The sequence below is a fragment of the Myodes glareolus genome, chromosome 27 (assembly GCF_982192425.1).
Source record: "Myodes glareolus chromosome 27, mMyoGla1.1, whole genome shotgun sequence".
Classification (NCBI taxonomy): domain Eukaryota; kingdom Metazoa; phylum Chordata; class Mammalia; order Rodentia; family Cricetidae; genus Myodes; species Myodes glareolus.
In genome coordinates, this window is record NC_142052.1 from 44,478,817 (window position 1) to 44,502,894 (window position 24,078).

A 24,078-nucleotide genomic window follows, 5' to 3' on the forward strand; every position below is an offset into this window, starting at 1 on the left:
GAATGGGAAAAAAAACTACTCAGAAAAACCAAGGACTGTTACTCAGTTCTCTTTAAGAAATATTATTTTCATATTGATTTGTTTCCTTTAAGTATATTTTCCATGTAAAATGGTTACATGTCTACCAGTCTTCTTTGAAAATTAGGATAATACTATATAATAATTCCATGCCCTTCCCCCCACGTTACTGTAAATAATTTCTAAAAACATTGTCCCTCAACACCGTATTTCCTATGTACATGTTTCACAGTTTACTTACGTGCTTTGGATAAGATGTTGTTTCAAGATTTTCACTGAATGCGTTATCCTGCAGTGAAAAACGTTAAACATATATAAAGGTTGTGTCTGATCTTTTTTAAAGTAGATTCTTTGATGTAGAATTAGTAGATCATAACATGTGTGATTACTTTAAAGTCTCTACATTAAAATTGCTATGGATTTTTCCAAAATTTCCATCATACATGCGCTTATTATAGAATTGTATGAGAGCATCTGTCACTAGCACTTGGTTATGATTGCACTTGGTTATATTGTTATTTTAAAAATTAGGAGAACTTAAATCTAAAATAGTTTGACGGCAGTTTTAGGAATAATTCTTATAATAGTAGTAAAGTTAATCATAACCATGTTGTTGGTTGATTTTTTTTTTTCCCCTCATGAAATGTCTGTTGTATTCTCTACCATTTTTTCAGGTTGTTTTATGACTTATATATTACTTAGTTTTATATTACTGCAATTATTTCATAGTTTGCGGTTTTACTTACTGTATTGTTTCCTAGCTTATTCTAATATTGTTTTATAGGATGTTGGTCTCACATTGGTGATCCCCAAGAGTGTCACTATGAAGAATGTGTAGTAACTACCACCCCACCCTCTATTCAGAATGGAACATACCGTTTTTGCTGCTGTAGTACAGATTTATGTAATGTCAACTTTACTGAGAATTTTCCACCTCCTGATACAACACCACTCAGTAAGTACTTACAGTAACTTCTTTATAATTTCTTGCTTTATGAAAATATAAAACAGATAACATTCAAGGTTAGTGGAAGTGAAAGGGAAAATTCTAGCCTTGTAAAATTTTATCTAAAGCCCCAAAAGAGATTTAGCAGCACCAGCAAAGCATCATTATATCACCAACTAAGTCTGAATAAAGATATATTTTTCCTTTTGTTAGAAAATGGTGGTGTGTGCTTGTACTTCCAGAACTCCAAAGACTGAGGCAGTAGGATTATAAGACAGTCTGAGATACCTGGTCAATTCTTGGCCAGTCTGGACTACATAACAGGATCATGTTTCAATAAACAAAAAAATCAAAACCTTAAGGAAGGGAATTAGTGATATCAGGAAAGCTACAGCTAGTTGTGGTGGTGCCTGTCCGTGATCTTACCCAGCACTTGGGAGACAGAAGCTCTCTGTGAGTTTATGCCAACCTGGTTTACATAGTCAGTTCTAGGCCAGCCAGGGCTAGACAATGAGACCTTGTCTGAAAAATAAAACAATAACAGAAAAGAAAAAAAAAAGAAAACTATAGCTATAGTTTAGAGGTGTGCGCCTGTTGTCCATCTTATTCTGGAGGCTAAGGAAGAAGGGCCACTGGAGGTCATATATTAAAGTCTAGTGTGAGAAATATAGAGAAATCGTAACGCAAGAAACAGACAACAGCCAGCATTGTGGCATACGCCTTTAATCCAAGCACTGGTAGGCAGAGGCAGGTCAATCTATGTGAGTTTTAGACCAACTTGGTCTATGTAGCAAGTTCTAGACCAGCCAGAGCTCCATGATGAGACCCTGTCTCAAATGAAAAAACAAAACCCAAATTAAGCAAAAAAGCCAACCAAACAAAATAAACATTAGCAACAATGTCCTTTATAAAGGATATGCATGTAACTATAGACTAGAGGGAAGAGATAGATTGTGTAATTGAGACTTGCAATACAGCTTATTGATATAGACAGAAATTTTAAAATATGCATACATGTATTATATATATACTGTGGTGGTTTGAATGAGAATGACTCCATAGGCTTACATGTTTGAATGCTTGGTTTCCAGTTGGTGGAACTGTTTGGGAAGGATTAGAAGGTGTGGCCTTGTTAGAGGAAGTGTGTCATTGGGGGTGGATTTTGAGGTTCCAGAAGTCTACACCATTTCCAGTTAGCTCTTTGACTTGTGCTTGTGGATCAGATGTGAGCTCTCAGCTACTGCTAAGCACCATGCCTGCCTGCCCCATATACTCCCCACCATGATGGTCCCCAGTAAACTGTTTCTTTTATGAGTTACCTTGGTCTTGAGTCTTTTCACAACAGTAGAAAAGTAGCAAAGGCAGAAGGTGGTACCAGGGAATGGCATGTTGGAAGCTCATACCAGGAGCTGGGGAGACAGTAGTGCTGAGAGTGATGTGGGCTTTGGCAGACAAGCGCAAGAGGTTTCAGAGGGGAATAATATTTGTAACTAGCCCAGCATCCGTTCTTGTTATATTTTAGCAAAGAGTGTGGCTACTTTTTGCCCTTGTCCTAAGAATCTGTTTGAGGCTGTGAGTGCAGGTGCCAGAGGAAGCCAGAAGAAGGAAATGGTAGCTTTACAAGTGTTTGTAAGCTGCTCTGTGTGGTGTTGAGATCCAAAGTTTGGATTCTCTGCAAGAGCATTAGATGCTTTAACCCATGAAGCCCTCTTCCTAGCTATTTTGAAGTGCTAAAAGGACTTTTCAGCTAAGCAGAAATTGAGCTGCTATAATGACTAGACTGTCCTATAATTAACAGCAAAAATGTTCTGTCCCCAGAACTCATAAAAAAAGAAAAAGCTAGTCATGTTGGCATGGGCTTGCAATCTCAGCTCTGGGGGAGACAGGCAGAGAATGGAACTTGCTGTCCAGCAAGCCTAGTTAAAAAAGAAAGCCTCACGTCCTAGTGAGAGGCCTTCTCTCAGAAAACCAGCTGGACAGTGCCTGTGGAATTACATCAAGCTTCCTGTGCACACGCATAAGTGCACACACAGCTGTATGTACACAGGTACATACATGTGTGTCTACACATACACTCAAATTACAGTGTGCTAAGGGCCAGTGTGGGTCAAGGGAATAAGTGGGCACTTTAACATTGTCTCAGTGTCAAACTTCACTGATAACAATATTGTGGTTCAATAGTAGTCTAAATAGATAAAAGTAAGAGAATAGATGAGAATACATAGAATTCATATCTGTTTCATATGAAATATTATGTAACTGTTGAAGCAAACAGCTATAAACTCAGGAAAAGTGGTGCATGCCTGTTACCCAGCACTTGGAGAAGTGGAGATAGGAGGGTTCAGAGCTCAGGCCAACCTCAGTTATTTAGCAAATTCATGACCACTCTGGGTTTTATGAGATCCTGCTTCAAAAAAACTTAGTAAATAAATAAACATACCAGTAAATACTATGAAAAATACATAATGATCTTGAAAATAATTATTTCGCTAAATAAGAATCCTGGGACTGGAGAGATGGCACAGTGGTTAAGAACAGTGGGCTGCTCTTGCAGAGGACCCAGCTTGATCCCCAGCACCCACATGATTGCTCACAACTGTCTGTAACTCCAGGTCCAGGGCCTCTGTTCGCCCTTTCTGGCCTTCATGGGCACCAGTCATGCACATGATGCGCAGATAGTATTCAAGCAAAACACCTAAACTAACAAAATAAGAAAGGAAGTGAAAATCGGGCGTGTAATGATTGCATCTTACTGACATAACCATACTACAGTTTGAAGGACTATAAAGAAGCTATGCCTTTTCCCCCACTCTGTCTCTTGGAGCACCTTGTTAGTCCAGAGTGGCCTCTAACTCTCTGTGCAGTCCAGGCTACCTACAAACCCAAAATCTTCTGTTTTCACCTCCTGAGCCTTGCAATTACAGGAATGTACCACTGTACCAGACTTGTTTCTTTTTAAAAAGTGCTCTTTTGAGCTAGAGAGATGGCTCAATGGTTAAGTGCACCCACGACTCTGCTAGAAGACCCTGTTTTGAGTTTCGACATCCACGTGGTGGCTCAAAACATCTGTAATTCTAGTCCCATCTGGTGCTGTCTGCTGACATCTGAGGGCACTAGTCATGTATATTGTGCACAGACATACATGCATGCAAAATACTCACAAATAAAAAAAATTAAATTAAATTAAAAAATTGCCCTTTTGTCCCTATGAACCATTATATTGTTGGGCACATAGTGAGAGTACAGTAAATGCTGAACATATAAGCAAAGAGTTTGTGCAAGTGTACAAAGTATGAAATATTATCAAAATCTTGAAAGGAATTCTGTTTTTAATCATAAAAAAATATTTGAAGAAATTAAGTTGATACCCCTCTTCTGTATACCTGTGGTACACAGATATTTATGCAGGTAAAACCTCCATATACACAAAATGTTAAAATTTAAAAAATGTTCCCTATATAATGGAGGTATGTCATTTGAAAGCTGGATACTGCTTCCTGCTAAGAAGACAAAGACTGTATAATTACAAGAGCAAGTGCAAATCAAAACAAAAATTATTGGCCCCTCATTTATATTCATTCTTAAGTACAAAACACTACTTTTAGTTCCTTGTCTCTACACCTCAGTCTGATGAGGCATCAGACTGGGCAGTGGTGCCACACTCCTTTAATTCCAGCACTTAAGAGGCAGAGGCAGGCAGATCTCTGAGTTTGAGGCCAGACTGGTCTAGAGAGAGATCCAGGACAGGCTCCAAAGCTCCAAACCAGGGCTGATGCACAGAGAAACTCTGTCTCAGAAAAAAAAAAAGTATCAGAATATTTTAAGCACTGATTTTAATTTTTAAAGTAATACTAGAACCCAGAAAGCTTTCCCATTTTATGATCACATTTTCAAACAAACATCCTTGAAAAATAGAGCCTCTTTTAGAATTTATAAAGAAAACACTTCATCACTCTACATAGTAAGGCTACATTCTAGAAAATAGCAGAAAGTACTTAGTAGTCTTTGTTTATTCTAATCATTTCCTTAAAGGTTATTTTTACCTGAACAGCTTATTTCTTTTAAAAAGCACTTAGAAGTTTTTATGTATATAGGCGCTTTGGTTTCATATATGTGTGTGCAGTATGCTTGGTGCCTGCAGAGGCCAGAAGAGGGCCTTATGTCTCTTGGAACTAGAGTTACAGATGGTTGTGATCCACCATTGAGGGTCTTCTGGAAGAGCCGTGAGTGCTCTTAACTGCTGAACCATTTCTCTAGCCTCAGAAACCATACATTACTTTTATTTATGTGTATGTGTGTTCCTGTGTGAGTGTCCGCCACATGTGTGCAGCTACCCACAGAGGCAAGAAAAGGGTTTCAGATCCTGGAACTGGAATTACAGGAGGGTTATGAGCCACCTGATGTGGGTTCTGGAAACTGCATTCAGGTGTTTGGGAAGAGCAGCAAGTGCTCTTAGCTGACCTAGCAGTGGTTAAAGAATATATAGGTCACTGGGGGATAAAAAAATAAGCTCTTTTCAGAATAAAACATTCCCGACTTCATTAGACACTCTGGAATGTATATTAGTAACTAACTAAAGTCTGTAACACCAATGGACTTTTAAGATGTGGTGGGAATTTTTTTTGGGAAACATGGCAGCCAATGGTGTAACCATAAATGAGTATCTAATTGTGCTGAGCCATAGAGCCGCCCAGTCATTCAGAGATTGCTTTGATGTAAAGTTAGGATGATGGAGAAGGGGTATTCTGTAGCACGAATAATAAAAACCTAGAAATAGTTATTGGGGTTCAACCTGAAGATCAGAAAAGTAAAGCAGCCAGACCAAAAATGGGTGATTCTCCTCCACGAATCCTCAGATTGAGACTGAGACTGAGGGCTGTCTCTTTCTGCCTTATATTCCTCTCCAGTGCTGGGATTAAAGGTGTGCACCACCACCGCCTGGCCGCTAGTGTGGCTGCTGGATTTAAAGGTGTGCACCACCACCGCCTGGCCGCTAGTGTGGCTGCTGGATTTAAAGGCGTGCACCACCACCGCCTGGCCACTAGTGTGGCTGCTGGATTTAAAGGTGTGCACCACCACCGCCTGGCCGCTAGTGTGGCTGCCTGTATGGCTGATTATCTTCAGGCAAGCTTTATTTATTAAAACACAAATAATATACTACTGTAGTATTTTATTTACGTTTAGTCTGTACTTAAAAGTTATAGATTTTGTGAATTCTTTTATCTGTTTTTGGTTTGGTTTTTATTTTTTGAGATAGGGTCTTCCTACAGAATCCAGGCTGACCTCAAACTTACAGAGAGTTCCACCTGCCTTTGCTTTGTGAGTGCTGGGATTAAAGGGCAGTGCCTCTAAGCCTAGTGAGTTTGTGAATTCTTATACAACTGTACTGCATATATTTTTTAGACACAGTAAGATAAGCATTTATCAATAAAATCACTACAGACTCTTGATCCCTCCTGTGTTTTGGGGCTGTTATCAAAAGATTTAAAAGGATAAAAAGTCTACTGGTGCTTTTGTTGAGACATAAATGTAGTGCGCTTTAAAGTAATTAAATACTGGGACTTAATTATCAGTGTTGAGAAGAGATGTGAGCACTGTTACATTCTGTCCACTCTGTGGAGTCTACTCTTACTGTAGGTTACCAACTGTTTCCAGTTCAGAGGGACATTCACTCTCTGTTTGAGAAATAAAAAAGCCATTGCTGTTTCCAGTTTTGGCAATTGAAGCTTAGTTACTTGTTGTATCTTCCTTAGAGATTAATTACTGTCATTAAGAAAAATAATTTTATAATTAGAAATCCAAGCTAATTATTTTTCTCTGTAATTCCTAGTATTTCCTAGTATGAGATCTGAGATTGCAGTCAGAGGCTGAAAGTCTGTTCAGTCAAGAGAATGTTAACAGATAATTTTCTAAGGCCAGACTGGCCAGAAATAAGGTTTAAGGGCTCATAATTACTGCCTTAGATTTTTTTGTACCTCAATTTTCAGTTTTCAAAGATTTTTCTCCTCTCTGTAGTCTGTTTTAGAGTTCTAGAGCATATTTGATTGCTTTCATTTTGTGGGAACCTTAGAAAGTGCTAAGTAGTTCTTGGGGCTGGAGAGATAGCTCAGAGACTGGGGAGATAACAGAGGACCCAGGTTCAATATCCAGCATTCACATGGTGGATCACACCTGCGTGTAACTCACACTGAATCCACGCCCTCCTCTGGCCCCACAGACACTGCACTACTGTAGTGCACATACAGGCATACAGGCAAGGTACATACACATAAAATAAAAATAAATCTAAATTTAAAAATGTACTCAGTAGTTCTGTACCTATTTATATACAATTTAAAGTAGACTTGACTTGAGACAAAATTATGAAATTAAGAAAATTTAACTTCCTTTCTTCCCTCTGAGAGCTTACTTTATGAAGAGGGAATGCACAGTTTTTCTTGTGCCTGGTGTCCCTGTCTGAATCTGTTAACTTTCCCTAGGCACTGCCCTTTCTTTGCTCCTTAACAGTTCTGCTGTTTGCATGGTTTCCCACTGGTCTTAAGACAGTCATTGTAGATAGCTATTTAATGGGATTTTATTCATGGAATACTTATGTTAAACTTTAAATGGTAAAGAATGTTATTCCATGTGGGATAAGCCCAGCAGTTAAACTTGTTCACTTCATCCAGGACACAGAGCTAGACTGAACTTCAGTATCCTGTGAGGTGCTTAGTGATGGAGTGGGGGCTGTGAGGCAGCTGATCGCCTGAACACTCAGTGTATAGCACACACTGTTCTTTTATTACTCATATGCGTTAAAGTTTTAATTACAATTGCCTTCTTATTTTATGTTGAGGACACGAAGACTTAGCTATGTAAAAGTAATTTGCCTGGTGTTAAATAACTAACAAGTGGTAGCCAAGATTGAATTCTGGGTGTTGGGACTCCAGGATGTGTTTCATCAGTACCCAAGCGATGGTGCAGTGATACTTTGTTATGTTTTAACAAATAAAGCTTGCCTGAAGGTCAGAGAGGCAAGCCACTAGAGAGAAATTTTACCTCTACTGATGCTCAGACCGAAAGGGAGATCCTGTCCTCAGACTTCCTCCTCTGACTGCAAAGGGGAAAAGTAGTGATACCATGTATTTTAACAAATACAACTTGCCTGAAGATCAGAGTGCAGAGCTAAGTCGCTAGAGACGAAGCAGTGGTGGCACACACATTTAATCCCAGGACTCTGGAGACAGAGGCAGAGGGATATCTGTTAGTTCCAGGCCACCCTGGGCTACACAAGATTGAGTCTGTCCAAAAGAGAAACAGAACTCACACATGCCTTTAATCCCAGCACGAGGGAGGTGGAGACAGAAGTGATGTGTCTGTGTGGAGAGAGGAATATATGGCGGGATGTATAGAGACAGCAGTGATATGACGGGAGGAGACAGGTGCTCAGGGCAGCTGAGGTTTGGTAGACAGATGGAGTCTGGAGATGCAGTCTGAGGACAGGATCGTCCTTCGGTCTAAGCACGGGAAGAAGTAAAAGGTCTCTCTAGTGGCTGGCTGCACTGCCTCTCTGATCTTCAGGAAAGCTCTATTAGTTAAAACATAAACAAAATATCACTACATAATGGGCATATTTATTTTTTATTATGAGCTGGGTGAGGGGATAGATTCTTTTTTGAAAATATTCAATCATATTTCTAAAAATTCAAGAACCTTGTCATGATTTTCACTTTAACTGTATATCAGTAAGAATTATATGTTTCCTTCATTATTTAGTATTTTCTTAAATTGTGTAACTACAAGTTTTATATATATGTATAATTTTATTTTTTGTATATGAATGTTTTGCCTGTATGTATGCATGTGCATCACATAATTTTAAAAATAAAATTAGTTTCTAAGTAGATGAGTTTATAGCTATAATATTTATCTCATTATACCCTGAAGAAATTTTTATGTATTTATAAAGTCACAATTTGACAGAAGTACATAATTATTATATTTTTGGAAATTTATTAGAACATTTTCATGATAAGATATCTGAAATAGCTATAATTAAGCTCTCTAACTGTGTAAACAAGATAATTAAGTCAGTAGAAAAGCGGGCAAAAGACTGTATATGTGTTTAATTGAATAAACCTATTTTATTTTATTGAACCTTGGAAGTTCTTGTGTGCCAGGATATAAATGTGAAATTCTTTTATTTTCTTTTACTTATATCATTCATTACTTTGAAGTTTGGCCAAACAGTGAGAAACAAAGATTGAATTGCATCTAAATCCAAGTTTAGGAAATAACATCATAATTTATTCTGTATTGTTAAGATTAGAAATTATAATTTCTGATATCTGGCAACAAATACCTTTATCTCACACCAAAGTAGGAAAGAAAGCCCACAATCAGAAAAGCCAATACTGGCATGGGGCCACAAATAGGCTGTGAGCTACTATAACTTTATAATGCTTCAGTTTTTAGTGTTTCTGTAAGGACATTAATTAAATAGAAAAATGGGAAGTAAGGATGGCTCAAGATCTTCGTTTATTTGAGAGGCAAAACAAGTTGTATTTTATACTTATTAAAAGTAGAAAAGAAAACAAAAAAGTGTGCATATTTTAAGAAAGTAATTGATTATTTTAAATTAATTAGAAAAGGATCTGGAGCCTGGCAGTAGTGGCGCACTCAGGAGGCAGAGACCAGGGGATCTCTGTGAGTTCAAGGCCAGTCTGGTCTACAAAGTGATTTCCAGATCAGCCAGAACTAAACAGTGAAACCTTGTCTTGAAAAACTGAAAAAAAGAAAAAATAAAGAATGGAATCTTGAGAAATAACTCAGCAATCAAGAGACCTGGCTGCTCTTCCAGAGGTCCTGAGTTCAATTTCCAGCAAACACATGGTGGCTCACAACTGTTTATAATGGGGTCTCTTGGCATTCCACTTCCTGGCCCCCATAGGCTTGTAGCCATATCATTATACAAAATGCATTTATTCCAACTTCAAAAGTTCCCATAGTCTATCACAGTATCAGCACTGTTTAATAGTTCAGTCTCTTCTGAGACTCATGTAGTCTTTAATGCAGTCCCCTGTAAAATCAAAATGAAAAATCAGATCATGATTCTAACATATAATGACACAGGATATGCATTACTGTTCCCAGAGAGAGGAAGGGGAACATAGTGAAGAAATACTGGGCCAAAGCAAGACCAGAATCCAACAGAGTAAACTAAACTCTGCATCTCCATGTCTGGTATCAAAGCACTCTTCAGGTCTCCAACTTCCTTTGCCTTTGTTGACTGCAACACACTTCTCTTTCTTGGGCTGGTTCCACTCGCTGTTAGCAGCTCTCCTTGGCTATATGTACAGATTCCACGACTCTGGCACCTCCAACATCTTGGGGTCTCCAAGGCAATCCAGGCTTAAACTTCACAGCTTCACACAGTGGCCTCTCTGGGCCTTCATTCAGGGACACTCGTGACACATGCCTGGCCTCAGCGGCTTTCCTTAGTCATGAAGGGAGATTCTGTAACCCCTTTCTTGTGTCCTTGACTCTAAAGCCAGAACCATGTGACTTCTTTCTGGGGCTAGTGGATGGCCCCCTCTTTCAAATGCATTTTCACCAGCTTTTTGTTTTTGATGGTTCCTTCTCTGCCTAAACTGGACATCCTGAAACTTGCTCTGTAGACCATGCTGGACATAACCTCTGAAGTTCCCCTGCCTGTGCCTCCTGAGTGCTAGGGTTAAAGGTGTGCCCCAGAGAACTGGACCCAAACTCATCCTTTTTATAGGGAACAAATGCCTATAACTTCATTAACCCATCATAAGGGCAAAATTCTCTTGGCTTAACTACCCTTTATAGAGATTCCACCTTTGCATTGGATATTAAGTTCCACTATATGGACATAGGAGGTCACGTTCAAACCGTGGCAACACACAGTAAATTGTAATGTAGGGGAATCAATTTCAAGTGCTGATGGTGTAAGTGTATCTGCACATAGTTTTGCAATTTTCAACATGTTTCATATTAGAAATGAATAATACTATATAAAATTGTCACTTTAATAAAAGCAAAAGGCCCTCACTCAGTTAACTATATGGGGTCAGTACATTGTATGATTAGTGAGCTACTGTCTGCAAATATAAAAGATTTACACTCACCAACGAATAACATTTATTGGAGAATATCTTGTCTTATATAATAGGAAGTTAACAAAGGGTTCATTCCCAGGACCCACATGTTGGCCAACAACCATCTATAGCTCTAGCTCTTGGGGACTCTAGTGACGAGTCTGTCTAATCACGTATACAAACATCCTTAGGGTGTTGTCGTGGACTTCCCACTTTCCAGCATCTCATTTTTCCACCTCATGCATGTGATTCCAGGTTAGAACTCTTCCCAGGAGAAACAGCATGAGCTCTTTAGCAATTTTTTTGACAACTTCAAATATTTGGCCAAAATTCTGAATAATTTTTGTTTATGTAACTTGTAAGGAAATAAATCAACACTCTTAACTGTTCTACCTGATACATATTACAGTAGCCTGAGCTAATTCAGCTGCCTGAGTATTTGAAAGTCTAAACACCAGAGATGTTCAGTTATGTTTTCTAAAATAATTACTTAAGTTGTTAGCCGTTTGAAAGTTATTCCATGGTAATAAATGTGAGAGGATTGCTGTGCGACACAGCCCATGATCCTGGTCTGACTTTCGGTTACTAATGATTAGTAATGTCATAGGAACACAATCCATGTGGCTGCAGATTCAGGGGGACAGATATTCAGATCATTATAGAGATCTCCCAGGGGTATGTTTGGTATTATTCATGTTGTGATGGTTTTAATTCATTAATGTGTTTCATGATTAATAACTCTTTGAAAGTGCTGGGGTACATTGCATGTTCTACTTTCCTTGATTCACTCAGTGAAAAGAAAAACCCAGAGAATAAATTTCAAACTCAGGAATTCTGAGAATTAGTCCTTTTGTTGTATTAGTCTAGGGATTTATTTTTTTCCATTTATTTTTATGTATGTTGGTGTTTCACTTGTGTAAGGGTGTCAGTTTGGCCCTCTGGAACTGTGCTTAGAGACAGCTGTGAGCTGCCACAGTGAGGTCCTGGGAATTGAACCCTACCTCGGAAAGAATAGCCAGTGTTCTTAACCACTAAGCCATCTCTCTAGCCCCTAGTCTAGGAATTTATCAGAGTGGTTTGCGGGCTCTGGCTGAGTAATCCAACAATGGCTGTTTCCTGACAGAGACACAGAAGGCAGAGTATATAGTAGTTGTTCAGTCCTCAGGATTTGAATGTCTCAGCAGTCCCTGCTTGGTGGTGCTAGAGTCCCAGAGATTTCCAGAGAGCTGCTAGTCTTCCATTTATATTGGAATCCCAAGAAGTAAACTATATATACCAGCAAAGTAATGCCTTAGCAGCGGGATAGATGGACTTGTCCATTACAGTGAGGGTAAGCAGGTGAAAAGCAAAGATTTCCTTTTTTCATTCATTTAAGTGGGCTGCCACCAGAAGGGTGACCTAGATTTAGGGTGCACCTTCCCACCTCATATAATCATTCAGGGAAATCCCTCACAGGTGTGCCCAGCTGTTTGGGTTTTAATTAATTTCAGATATAGTCAGCTTGACACCCAAGAATACCCAGAATGTTAATGTAAATGTTTGTGACTTAGGGAGCTGCAGAGATGGCTCAGTGGTTAAGAACACTGACTGTTCTTCCAGAGGACCCAGGTTCAATTCCCAGCACCCACGTGGCAGCTCACAACTGTCTGTAACTCCAGTGTTACACAGACATGCGTAGGCAAAGTGCAAATGCACATGAAATAAATAAATAGCTAGATAAATAAATAAATCTTTTAAAAAGTGTGTGATTTAAAGTGATTAGAAACAAAGTTATTCATTGGAACATTGTTACAGCAAAACAGAAATAACTAAATGTATATAAGTAGTATAGGTCAGCTTACTTTGCCATAATAATATAAAGAAATAGGATGAGTTTTAGAATGATTTAAAAATAGCCAGGCGGTGGTGGCGCACGCCTTTAATCCCAGCACTTGGGAGGCAGAGGCAGGCAGATCTCTGTGAGTTCAAGGCCAGCCTGGTCTACAAGAGCTAGTTTCGGGATAGACTCAAAAGCTAGAGAAACCCTGTCTCAAAAAACCAAAAAAGAAAAAAATATTTGGTTTTTCTTTTTCATATATATATCCAGACTAAGAGGAGGATTTCTGAATCCTACATATATAAGGAAAGTTTGAAAGAACACAGATATGTGTGTGCATTGTTGAGACTAGGCACGTTAAGATGATGCTTCAGCTGGGCCGTCGTGGTGCACGCCTTTAATCCCAGCACTCAGGGGGCAGAGACAAGAGGATCTCTGAGTTTGAGGCTAGTTTGGTCTACAGAGAGATTTTCAAGACAGCCAGGGCTACACAGAGAAACCCTGTCTCAAAAAACCAAAACAAAAAAACCACCACCAACAACAATAACAGCAAAAAGGACACTGAATAGCTCTATGTTTTCACATCAGTCATTCAAAAATTGAGACATAAATTTAAGAACTATTTCGAGTGTAAATAAGACATTTCAAGATCTAACTTATATAATTACGTTATGACTTGCTAACAGTATCAGTACTCTATAAGCATTGACATTTGTACTACTGAATTTTATTTTTATTTATCTGTATATAATCACTATTTAAAAAATAAACTTTCTTCTAAAAAGGGGGGTTCTAACCGCTGAGCCATCTCTTGAGCCCCACAGACCACCGTTTTTAAGTGTAAAGCTCAGAGCTTGTACATATGTTTACACTGTTGTATAGTCAGTCTCTAAAAGTATTTTATATCTTGCAAAATCGAAGCCACACTTATTTATCCCCTACCCATTACTTGATTCCTCCAAAGCCTTGGTGACTGCACTTGTAGTTTGTGATCTTAGAATCTGACCCTCTAGACCCTTGTTCATATAAATGATGTCATATATTTGTGTTTCTGTTACTCTCGGTTTTACAGACTACATTCTTTACCTTCATTTCAGATTTAAAATAAATAAAGTTACAAAAAAGAGGGAAATCATAACTAAGTAACTGGAAAACAAGGAATAAGATAATTATAAAAAGTAAAAGACTGGGCAGGGGAGACGTTCAATTAAGAGCACCACATGGGTGGCTCACAACCATTCTAACTCCGGTTCTGACGCCCTCTCCTGACCTTCATGAGCTCCTGTGAGGTCGGTGCACACTCATGTTAGGCTTACAAGCTGACATATAAACCACATTTTTTTTTTTTAGAAAAATAAACTGAAAGGTAAAGAGGTCAGATATTAGATGTCTTTCTGTTTTTTTTCTCTTTAATGGCCTTTTTCTTTTTTTTCTATTTTATTTTAACTTTATCGTGTGTATGTGTGTATGTTCCTTTTTCTGCTCTTCTTTTGTAAATTGGACATAAAATGTCTTGACAATTAAACACCATAGCTTTTTGTTTATTTTTGTTTTGTGTAATCGAAGAACTAGTCAGAATATTTAACCAGACAAGTTAAACTGACCTTAAATATTTAGTGTTAAAAACTGACTGAAAAGTAAAAAGAAATGCAAGCTCCTCCCCTATTCAGTTTGTTCAAGAATGCTAAAAGTAAATAGTACTCTGATTGTGTTTATTGTGTAGGTACCATTCCAGGCATATTAGTTAAGTCAACATTATTCATTCCTTATAGAAATATTTGTTGAAAATACTGAACTATGTGATATAGTTTGGAAGTAATTTAGCAATCTTAATTAGTATCTCAGAAAGTCACTATACTCTTAATATTGAAACTGTATTCCTTTGCTTTTATGAAAAATACATTTCTCGAAAAAAGCCAATCTAAGCCCTCATTTGCCTCTCTGCTCAGAGTGGTTAAAGATTAAGCAGCTGACATAACCACCAGTGTGTTTTGTTTGAGCTTCTCCCTGCTGGTTGCTGCACATGTAACAATGTTGTTCTTTCTTTGACACAGACCCACACAAAAGCCGAGTGTAGTAAGGAAGCAGACAGCCTGCCTCCAGCAGGAGCCCCCGCCTGGCTCCAGGGTTTGTAAACAGAAACATCCCAGGCTCCAATGAGGCAGACAGCAAGGCCCTGTCTGTGCCGCACTCAGGAAGCACTCGCTTGTGAAAGCCCAGCCATTGCACACGGGCATGCTTAGCATTGCTTGTGTTTAGCTGAATATCTAACCAAGAACACTAACAGAGGAAAAAGGGGTATTTTAGGGCTGAGCAGTAAGACATTTCAGGTATGGTATGTATAACATAGTGCATAAAAGGAATTATTTTAATGACTGGAGAGATGACTCAAGAGCCCACTGTGGGGTGTGATTGTATTTTAATTAATTTTTTTGTTTTTTTACAAAAAGCTCATACCACTCTTATGGAGAACCCACATTTGGTTCCTAGCACCCACATCAGACAGCACAACTGCCTATTCTCAGGCTCCCGAGGGCTCCAACACTTCTAGCAGGAACACCTGCATTCACACACACATACCCACACACAGACAGGCATGCATATGCATAATTAAAATAAAACTCTTTTAAAAAAAAATTATTTGAAGAAGTAAAAAAGAGTTTTCCGGTTAACAGTTTTTTTTTATTGCACACGCACAGATAGACATATTAAAGTATTATTCCTGGCAGTTTTTCAGTGATTTCAAGTTTTTAGACCATGTGACAGAACCTGGAATGTTCCTAATTTGAGACATTTAACCATTAGTCTGGCATTTAATGTGTTTAAAAGTCCCTTGACGCCTTTTCACCCTCTTTATTTTGAGGTAATGAATTTCATGCTCCTATTTTTCCATTTTCAGTTGTATATTTAAATACCTTTTACTCTGTGGGAAAAAATACGGAGTGTTTAGAACCACCAGCAACGGGAAGGAAGCCTTCCCACCCTCCAGTGGTGCTGCCTCTCAGGTTGGGCAAACGCTGCTGTAGTGAGCTACTGTCAGCTCCCAGAGGTGTTAGTGTTTTTGAGAATAAAATACTTTCTATTTTGGTGGGTATGCGTACCCCCATACTCTACTACTTGCCTGTCCCTCCAGCCCCATCATTGTCTGCCTGTGTGATGTGTGAAAGAGTGGGATTAATCTTTATGACTGAATTTGACAGCAGATTTTTAGATATGATACCAAAATAACAGGGAATAAAAGAAGAAAATAGATTCACTTTAAGATGTGGAAGGAACGGCGGGCTGTGTTCCCGCCTGGCTTCTGCAAGGCTAGCTTTACACCCAGAAATGACAACACACAAATTGTATTCATTTAAACACTGCCTGGCCCATTAGTTTCAGACTCTTATTGGGTAATTCTCACATCTTGCTTTAACCCATATTTAGTAATCTGTGTAGCACCATAAGGTGGTGGCTTACCAGGAAAGATCCTAACCTGCGTCTGTTTCAGAGAGGAGACTCATGGCGATTGCCTCATTGCCTTCTTCCCAGCATTCTGTTCTGTCTACTCCACCCACCTATGTTCTGACCTATCAGGCCAAGCAGTTTCTTTATTAATTAACCAATGAAAGCAACAGAAATACAGAAGACCCACCTACATCATTAAGGTTAAATTTTTTATACTTCAAAAGACGTTATAAAGTAGGGAAAATAACCTCTACAATTTAAAACTAGGTGGTGAGTCATGAGAAAACTGATGCTGGGTCCTGGGGCTGTAGCTCAGCGATGCAGTGTGTACTTAGCACTGTGAAACTCTGGAAGTAAAACATAAAATGAAACAACTTTTTCTTCCTAAAAATATTTTGAGGCAGGGTCTGGTATAGCCCCAGGTGGCCTCAAACTCACTATGTAGGCAAAATTGGAAACCCTGATTCTACTGCTTCCTCCTCTTCGTCCTGGGGTTAAAGGTGCCCCCACTACCTCCCATCTAATAATAACTCTATTTTTTTTAAGATTTATTTATTTATTATGTATACAGTGTTTTGCCTGCAGGCCAGAAGAGGGCACCAAATCTCATTATAGATGGTTGTGAGCCACCATATGGGTGCTGGGAATTGAACTCAGGACCTTTGGAAAAGCAGTCAGTGCGCTTAACCACTGAGCCATCTCTCCAGCCCCCCTAATAATAACTCTTCTGAAGCACTATTCCCACCATGAAAGTCTTACTGTGGAGCTTTGGTCTCTGTAGGGATATGAGCATCAGGGAGTGGGACACAGTTTGGTCCCCAGCACACTCATGGGAGCTCTGGCAGGAGCAAGTTACAGGGAGGTGAAGAGTAGGTAAATAGAAACGTGGAGCTTCTGGGTGATTTTTCTCTAAACCTAAAACTGCTCTAACAAATTAAATCTTCCAGATGTGGTGGTGCACACCTTCACTTCCAGCACCCAAGGTAGAGGCAGGTGGATCTCTGTGAGTCTGAGGTCAGCCTAGTACAGAGAGAATTCCAGGATAGCCAAGAGTACATAGTGAGACAACCATCATCATCATCACCACCACCATATCTATTAAAATAACTACAAAGGGGAATGAAAAAAATTCTAATTTAAATATCAAAAAAATCATAGTTCCTTTGATACCTATTTCCTAATAGAATGCCAAGTCTGACGTGAAGAAAGTTATTTTAAGACAACATTCACCATGGTTTTTGTTCTTTGCTGTTTTTTTCTTATTTGTCTCTACTTAAATATTACTAATCTTGCTACCTCAGTGTTTCTTCTTTTTGTCCTGTCTTTAATTTTCCACCTTCCCCCTCCTTTTAACAAAATAAAATGTGATCATTATTTGATGATATTTATTTATTATGTATAGGAGTGTTTTGTCTGCACTCAGAATCTAGAAGAGGATGTCAGATGCCCCAGAACTGAAGTTACACACAGTTGTGAGCCATGTGGGTGCTGGGAACTGAGCGGGGATCCTCTGTAAGAGCAGAAGTGATTTTTTTTAAATCACTGAGCTGTGTTTCCAGCCCTTGTTCACTGATATCTTAAACTAGTAAATGCAGCCAGGTGGTGGTGGCGCTCTCTTTTAATCCCAGTACTGTGGAGGTAGAGGCAGGCGGATCTCTCTGAGTTCAAGGCCAGCCTGGTCTACAGAGCAATTCCAGGACAGCTAGGACTACACAGAGAAACCCTGTCTCGGGTGAAAAAAAAAAAAGTTTTGTTTATTTTTGTTTGGTTTTCTGAGAAAAAGCACAGGCTGACCTCAGACTGACTGTACTGAAGTGGATGGTCCTGAACTCTGATGTTCTGCTTCCCCTCCCAGCTGCTAGGACTCCTGGTGTGCATCATCATATCCAGTGGAGAGTTTTTAGTCTTGGTTTTCTTTCTTTCTTTTTTTTTTTAAATTGAGCTCTACATTTTTCTCTGCTCCCCTCCCTGCCTTCCCTCCCCCATGGTCCCCATGGTCCCAATTTACTCAGGAGATCTTGTCTTTTTCTACTTCCCATGTAGATTAGATTTATGTATGTCTCTCTTAGTGTCCTCATTGTTGTCTAAGTTCTCTGGGATTGTGGTTTTCTGGCTTTCTTTGCATTATGTTTAAAAAACACCTATGAGTGAGTACATGTGATAGTTGTCTTTCTTTGTCTGGGTTACTGGTACGGGAGAATTGTCTGCATTCTGTCAATCATGTTTTAAATAAACGCTGATTGGCTGGGCAGGAGGTGTAGGTGGGGAAACCAGACAGGAAGTGGAAATGATGCAAGGAGAGCAGGAGAATTCTGGGAAGGAGGAAGCTTATTCCTCCCACTCCTGCCCAGATCACCGAAGCAGCAGGATGTGAGCTGTCCCACTGAATAAGGTACTGAGCCACATGGCTAACATAGAGCAGAAAAATGGGTTAATCAAGATGTGAGAGTTAGCCAGTAAGAAGCCTGACCTAATAGGCCAATCAGCTTTATAACTAATAGAGATCTTTGTGTGGTTTTCTTTGGGCTTGCTGGCTATGGGGTACTGGGCGGGACAGAAACCCCCAACAAACAAGCTGGCCCCCCTCATGTTACAGGTTACCTCACTCAAAATACTGTTTTCTAGCTCCATCAATTTTCCTGCAAAATTCAAGATGTCGTTATTTTTTTCTGCTGTGTAGTACTCCATTGAATAAATGTACCACATCTTTCTTTTTTTTTTTTTTTGTAAATTTTATTAAATTATAAAAGTTTCCATTTCCGCCCCCCTCCCAACACCCTCCCACTCCCATTCTTCGGTCAAGGGACATTTAGGTTGTTTTCAGGTTCTGGCTATGACAAACAAAGCTGCTGTGAACATAGTTGAGCACATGTTCTTGTTACGCGATTGAGCATCCTTTGGACATATACCCAAAAGTGGTATTACTGGGTCTTGAGGAAGGTTGTTTCCTAATTTTCTGAGAAATCGCCACACTGCCATCCAAAGGGGCTGTACCAGCTTGCACTCCCACCAGCAATGCAGAAGTGTTCCCTTTTCCCCACAACCTCTCCAGCATAAGTTGTCATCAGTGTTTTTGAGCTTGGCCATTCTTACAGGTGTAAGATGGAATCTCAGAGTTGTTTTGATTTGCATTTCTCTGATGACTAAGGATGTTGAACATTTCCTTAAGCGTCTTTCAGCCATTTTAGATTCCTCTGTTAAGAGTTCTCTGTTTAGGTCTGTACTCCATTTTTTTTAATTGGATTATGTGTTCTTTTGGTGACCAATTTCTTGAGTTCTTTGTATATTTTGGAGATCAGACCTCTGTCTGATGTGGGGTTAGTGAAGATCTTTTCCCATTCTGTAGGCTGTCGTTTTGTATTGTTGACTGCGTCCTTTGCTTTACAGAAGCTTTTTAGTTTAGAAGAAGACAGAGGTCAGTTGGATGGCTTTTTTCTTTTTCTGTGGTACTGGAGAGCAAATCCAGGGCCTTGCACATGCTATGCAAACACTCTACCACTGAGTTAGATCCCTAGCCAATATGGGTGTCTATACACAATCTTTCCATCTATAGTAAATACTATATGCTGTAAGAGTTGTTAACTACAGTTATCAGTATGTTAAAGTCTGTTAGTATCTAGTAATTGTCTTATAATTTAAGAGTATTTCACCGCATCTACATATTCTATAGAAATACTGGTTTTGACATTTTGTTGTGCAAAATTTGAGATAAATTCTTTGGAGAAATACTGCCTTTGAGGTTTCATATCTGTTATAGAAAGTTCTAGTTTGAACACAACTAAGAAAATTTTAATATATATTATGCTTGATTTTAATTGACTATAAGGAATGATAAAATTGTCAATCAAAATGATACATGCTTTTAATCCCAGCACCAGTGAGGCTCAACCTAAGCCTCACTGATGAGGATCTTTGTGAGTTCAAAACCCGACTGGTTTACAAAGTGAATTAGACACAGTAAGACCCTCTCTCAAAAAAAAAAAAAAACCAAAACAAACAAACACACAAGAACGACACAAGCAAAGAAGAATCATAAGTTTAAAAGTTCAAAATATAATAGTGTATTTTATTTTGATTGAATGTAAAGAATGATTAAGTGTGGATGGTTGTGACCTTGGCACTCCTAGGAGATCTCATTCTACGTTAGACTGCTGACTTTTAAGTAGTTATTTTGTGTTCTGTAAAGACTGCTGTCTTGCATATATACTGCTTGGATCTAGTTGTTCTTCATAGCTATTTAAAACCATGCTGACATATGTATCCTTCAGTTTCTCTTTGTCTGTGTAAGACATTTGTTCCTATTCTTCACAGAGTTACTGTAGCCGAATCCTTGTTCTCCTACTGCTCTTTCTAGGTGTATTGTAGTTATTGCATGTCTATCCCTAAGGGTATTTGCTGTCAATAATGTGACCCATAAAATGGCGCCATCATATAAATATTTCCATGCTCATAATGGCCTTGTAATTTAGTTACCTGTGTTCCCATTCTGCAAACAGGTAAATGCGGGTTCACGGGTTCACATAGAAAGAATTTTTCTCAAGGTCAGATAAGGAGAGGGACTGAGCCTCATGTTCAGTGTAGATTTAGCTTCCCACAAAGAAAGGTCCTTTTCATTAATATTAAAGATGTCAATACTGATGACCCGTTTTGTTTTGTTTTGTTTTGTTTTGAGACAGGGTTTCTCTATAGCTTTTGGAGCCTGTCCTGGAACTAGCAGAATTCAGGCTGGCCTTGAACTCACAGAGATCCGCCTGCCTCTGCCTCCCAAGTGCTGCAATTAAACTAAGCACTTAGACTCCCATCCAGCTTCGTAACTGACATGTGAGCTACAGGTACTTCTTATAAAGGAGGAAACGAGGCACACAAGAGTCAAGCAACCTGTTGAAGCTACCGAACTCAAGGTTTAAAGCCATATTTTAAAGCAAAATATGAAGCTGGATTTAGTGGTGCACACCTGTAGTCCCAGCATTTAGGAGGCAGAGGCAGAAGGATTGCCATGAGTTCAAGGTCAGGCTCAGCTACTGCCTTAGGTTTTTTTTGTGATAGAAAGACCCTCAAAGTCCACGCCCTGTGACTCACATCCTCCAATAAGGTCACACCTCCTAACCCTTCCCAAATAGTTCCTCCAGCTGGGAGGGGGCCATTCTCATTCAAACCACCACAGCTACTTGGCAAGAGCCCTTTCTTTTTAAAAATAATATAGTCCAAAATTCTAGTTCTGTGTGTTTAAGTATACTGTCTTGTTCTGTGATACGGTTGATATTTTATATATTTTAAATCAAATATGAATGTTGGGGCCAGGATATGTGTGTGTGTGGTTGCAGGTGCCCTCAGAAGCCAGAGGAGGTGTGAAATCATACAGAGCTGGAGTTACGGATGATTGTGAACTGTGTGACATGGGTGCCGAGACTCTGAAAGAGCAGTGTGCACTCTTTCTTTCCAGCATAGTCGATATTTTCATAATTAGAACCAATCCTGACAGAAAATTTAAGTTTACATAAGATAATCTGTGATCAAAACATGTCATTTGTAACTATCAAATTGATTAATTTTTTTCTCTAATTTCTTTTTATGCAAAAATATTGCTAATTTGATTATATATTAATAATTCATATAGCTGTTCTAAAAGCTATTTTGTCAGTATTAAATAAAATACTTTTCTGTTTTCTTTTAGGTCCACCTCATTCATTTAATCGCGATGAGACGATAATCATTGCTTTGGCCTCGGTCTCTGTGTTAGCTGTTTTGATAGTCGCCTTATGTTTTGGATACAGAATATTGACAGGTAAAAAAAAAATACTACTTTTTATCTTGTTTAGGAAAATGCCATTTAAATCAGAATTTATTTTCTTTAAAAAATTTCTTTTACAGAGATCTGCTTATCTTTGCTTCCTGAGTGCTGGGATTAAAGGTGTGCGCCACCACCACCCAGCTTGTTGGCAAGCATCTTTAGCAGCTGAACCATCTTGCCATCCCTATTGCTTCTTTCTTTAAAAAAAATCTCTGTGGAAAATATATATACAAACAGAAACTCTGAGCTATAGTAGCTTCAATTCTCAACTTCAACAAACATTTCTCCCAGTTTTAAAAAATTTATTTTTATTTATGTGTCTGCGTGTGTCTCTGTATGTTATGACGTGTGTGTTCCCTGAGGAGGCCAGAAGATGACATTGCATGTCTTAGAGCTAGAGTTTAAGGTGGTTGTGAGCCTCCTAATGTGGGTGCTGAGACGTGAACTCAGCTCTTTGGAAGGCATAGCAAGTTCTCTTAAAGCTGAGCTATCTCTTCAGCCCCGACAAGGTTTTTTTTTAAAGATTTATTTATTTACTTTATGTATGTATGAGCGCTCTATTGACTTTATGCCAAAAGAGGGCATCAGGTTCCATCATAGATGGTTGTGAGCCACCATGTGGCTGCTGGGAATTGAAATCAAGACCTTTAGAAGAGCAGCCAGTGCTCTTAACTGCTGAGCCCTCTTTCTAGCTCCCATCCAACAAGAAGTTTTAAACTTACCCAAAATGTGTGTTACCAGCTGCAGCAGTTATTACTTGCAGGCAGAGTTACTTAACTCTAAATCCCCACTCACTACGCCTTTCATATCACTGAACTCTTTTAATCAAAACACAGATACCATAGATCTGTAAGTACTTTAGTATTATCTCTGTAACAACCTAAAAACTGTATAACCATAATGCTATTTTTTTAAAAAATTATAAAGCCAGTAATTTCTCACTGGGTGTCTAGTCAGTTCTAATAATTTTTAAATTATTTTATTTGTATTTCATGTGCATTGGTATTTTGCCTGCAGGTATGTCTGTGTGAGAGTGTCAGATCATGGAATTACAGACAGTTGTGAGCTGCCATGTGGGTGCTGGGAATCGAACCCATGTCTGCTAGAAGAACAGTCAGTGCTGTAACCACTGAGATATCTCTCTAGACCCCAATTCTAATAGATTTTAGGTGTGATGGGTTGTTTAGGAAATCAGCACTTACTCATTCGTTTGAATAATCTATGAAAATTTTCTTGAATTCAGTATTAGGATTTTACACTTTAATACTGAGTTGTCGTGGAATTATCACACAGAATATGCTCTCACGGTGCTTATTGCTCATCTTCACTTGTCAGTGATTTCTATTTTAATGAGTTATTCTAACCCCTGCTGTAGCTCTTCTTGACGGCAATACTAGAAAGGTGGCGTTTTCATGTTAAGAAGGTCTCCCATCAGTAACTTCTCACTCTTCCAGGAGACCGGAAGCAGGGTCTTCACAGCATGAACATTTTCATGTTAAGAAGGTCTCCCATCAGTAACTTCTCACTCTTCCAGGAGACCGGAAGCAGGGTCTTCACAGCATGAACGTTTTCATGTTAAGAAGGTCTCTCATCAGTAACTTCTCACTCTTCCAGGAGACCGGAAGCAGGGTCTTCACAGCATGAACATGATGGAAGCGGCAGCGTCAGAGCCGTCTCTGGACCTGGATAACCTGAAGCTCCTGGAGGTGAGGCTGTGCTGAGACGGTCAGCTGTTGCGGTTGCTCCTTGCTCTCCTGAAGCCTCAGGAGCTGGGTAGAAGTTTCTGGAGCATTGTGGTGCACACATGTAATTCCAGCAGTCAGGAAGCAGAAGCCAGAGGATTTCCTCAGATTCCAGGCCAACCTGGTCTGTGTAGCAAGTTCCAGGGTAACATAGCGAGACCCATTTAAAAATAAAGTGAAGGAACCAGTCTATGGTGGTGCACGCCTTTAATCCCAGC

General features: G+C 39.1%; 1 protein-coding gene across 2 annotated transcripts in view; it reads left to right on the top strand.

Moving 5' to 3' along the window:
• Nucleotides 1–24,078, top strand: part of Bmpr2 (bone morphogenetic protein receptor type 2) — a 112,763-nt gene that overhangs the window by 51,735 nt on the left and 36,950 nt on the right. For both annotated transcript variants that reach the window (XM_048428779.3, XM_048428778.3), the window contains exons 3-5: nucleotides 803–973; nucleotides 22,002–22,112; nucleotides 23,733–23,824. In XM_048428779.3, the coding sequence (XP_048284736.3) occupies nucleotides 803–973; nucleotides 22,002–22,112; nucleotides 23,733–23,824 (374 nt within the window). The remainder of the gene's footprint in view (nucleotides 1–802; nucleotides 974–22,001; nucleotides 22,113–23,732; nucleotides 23,825–24,078) is intronic.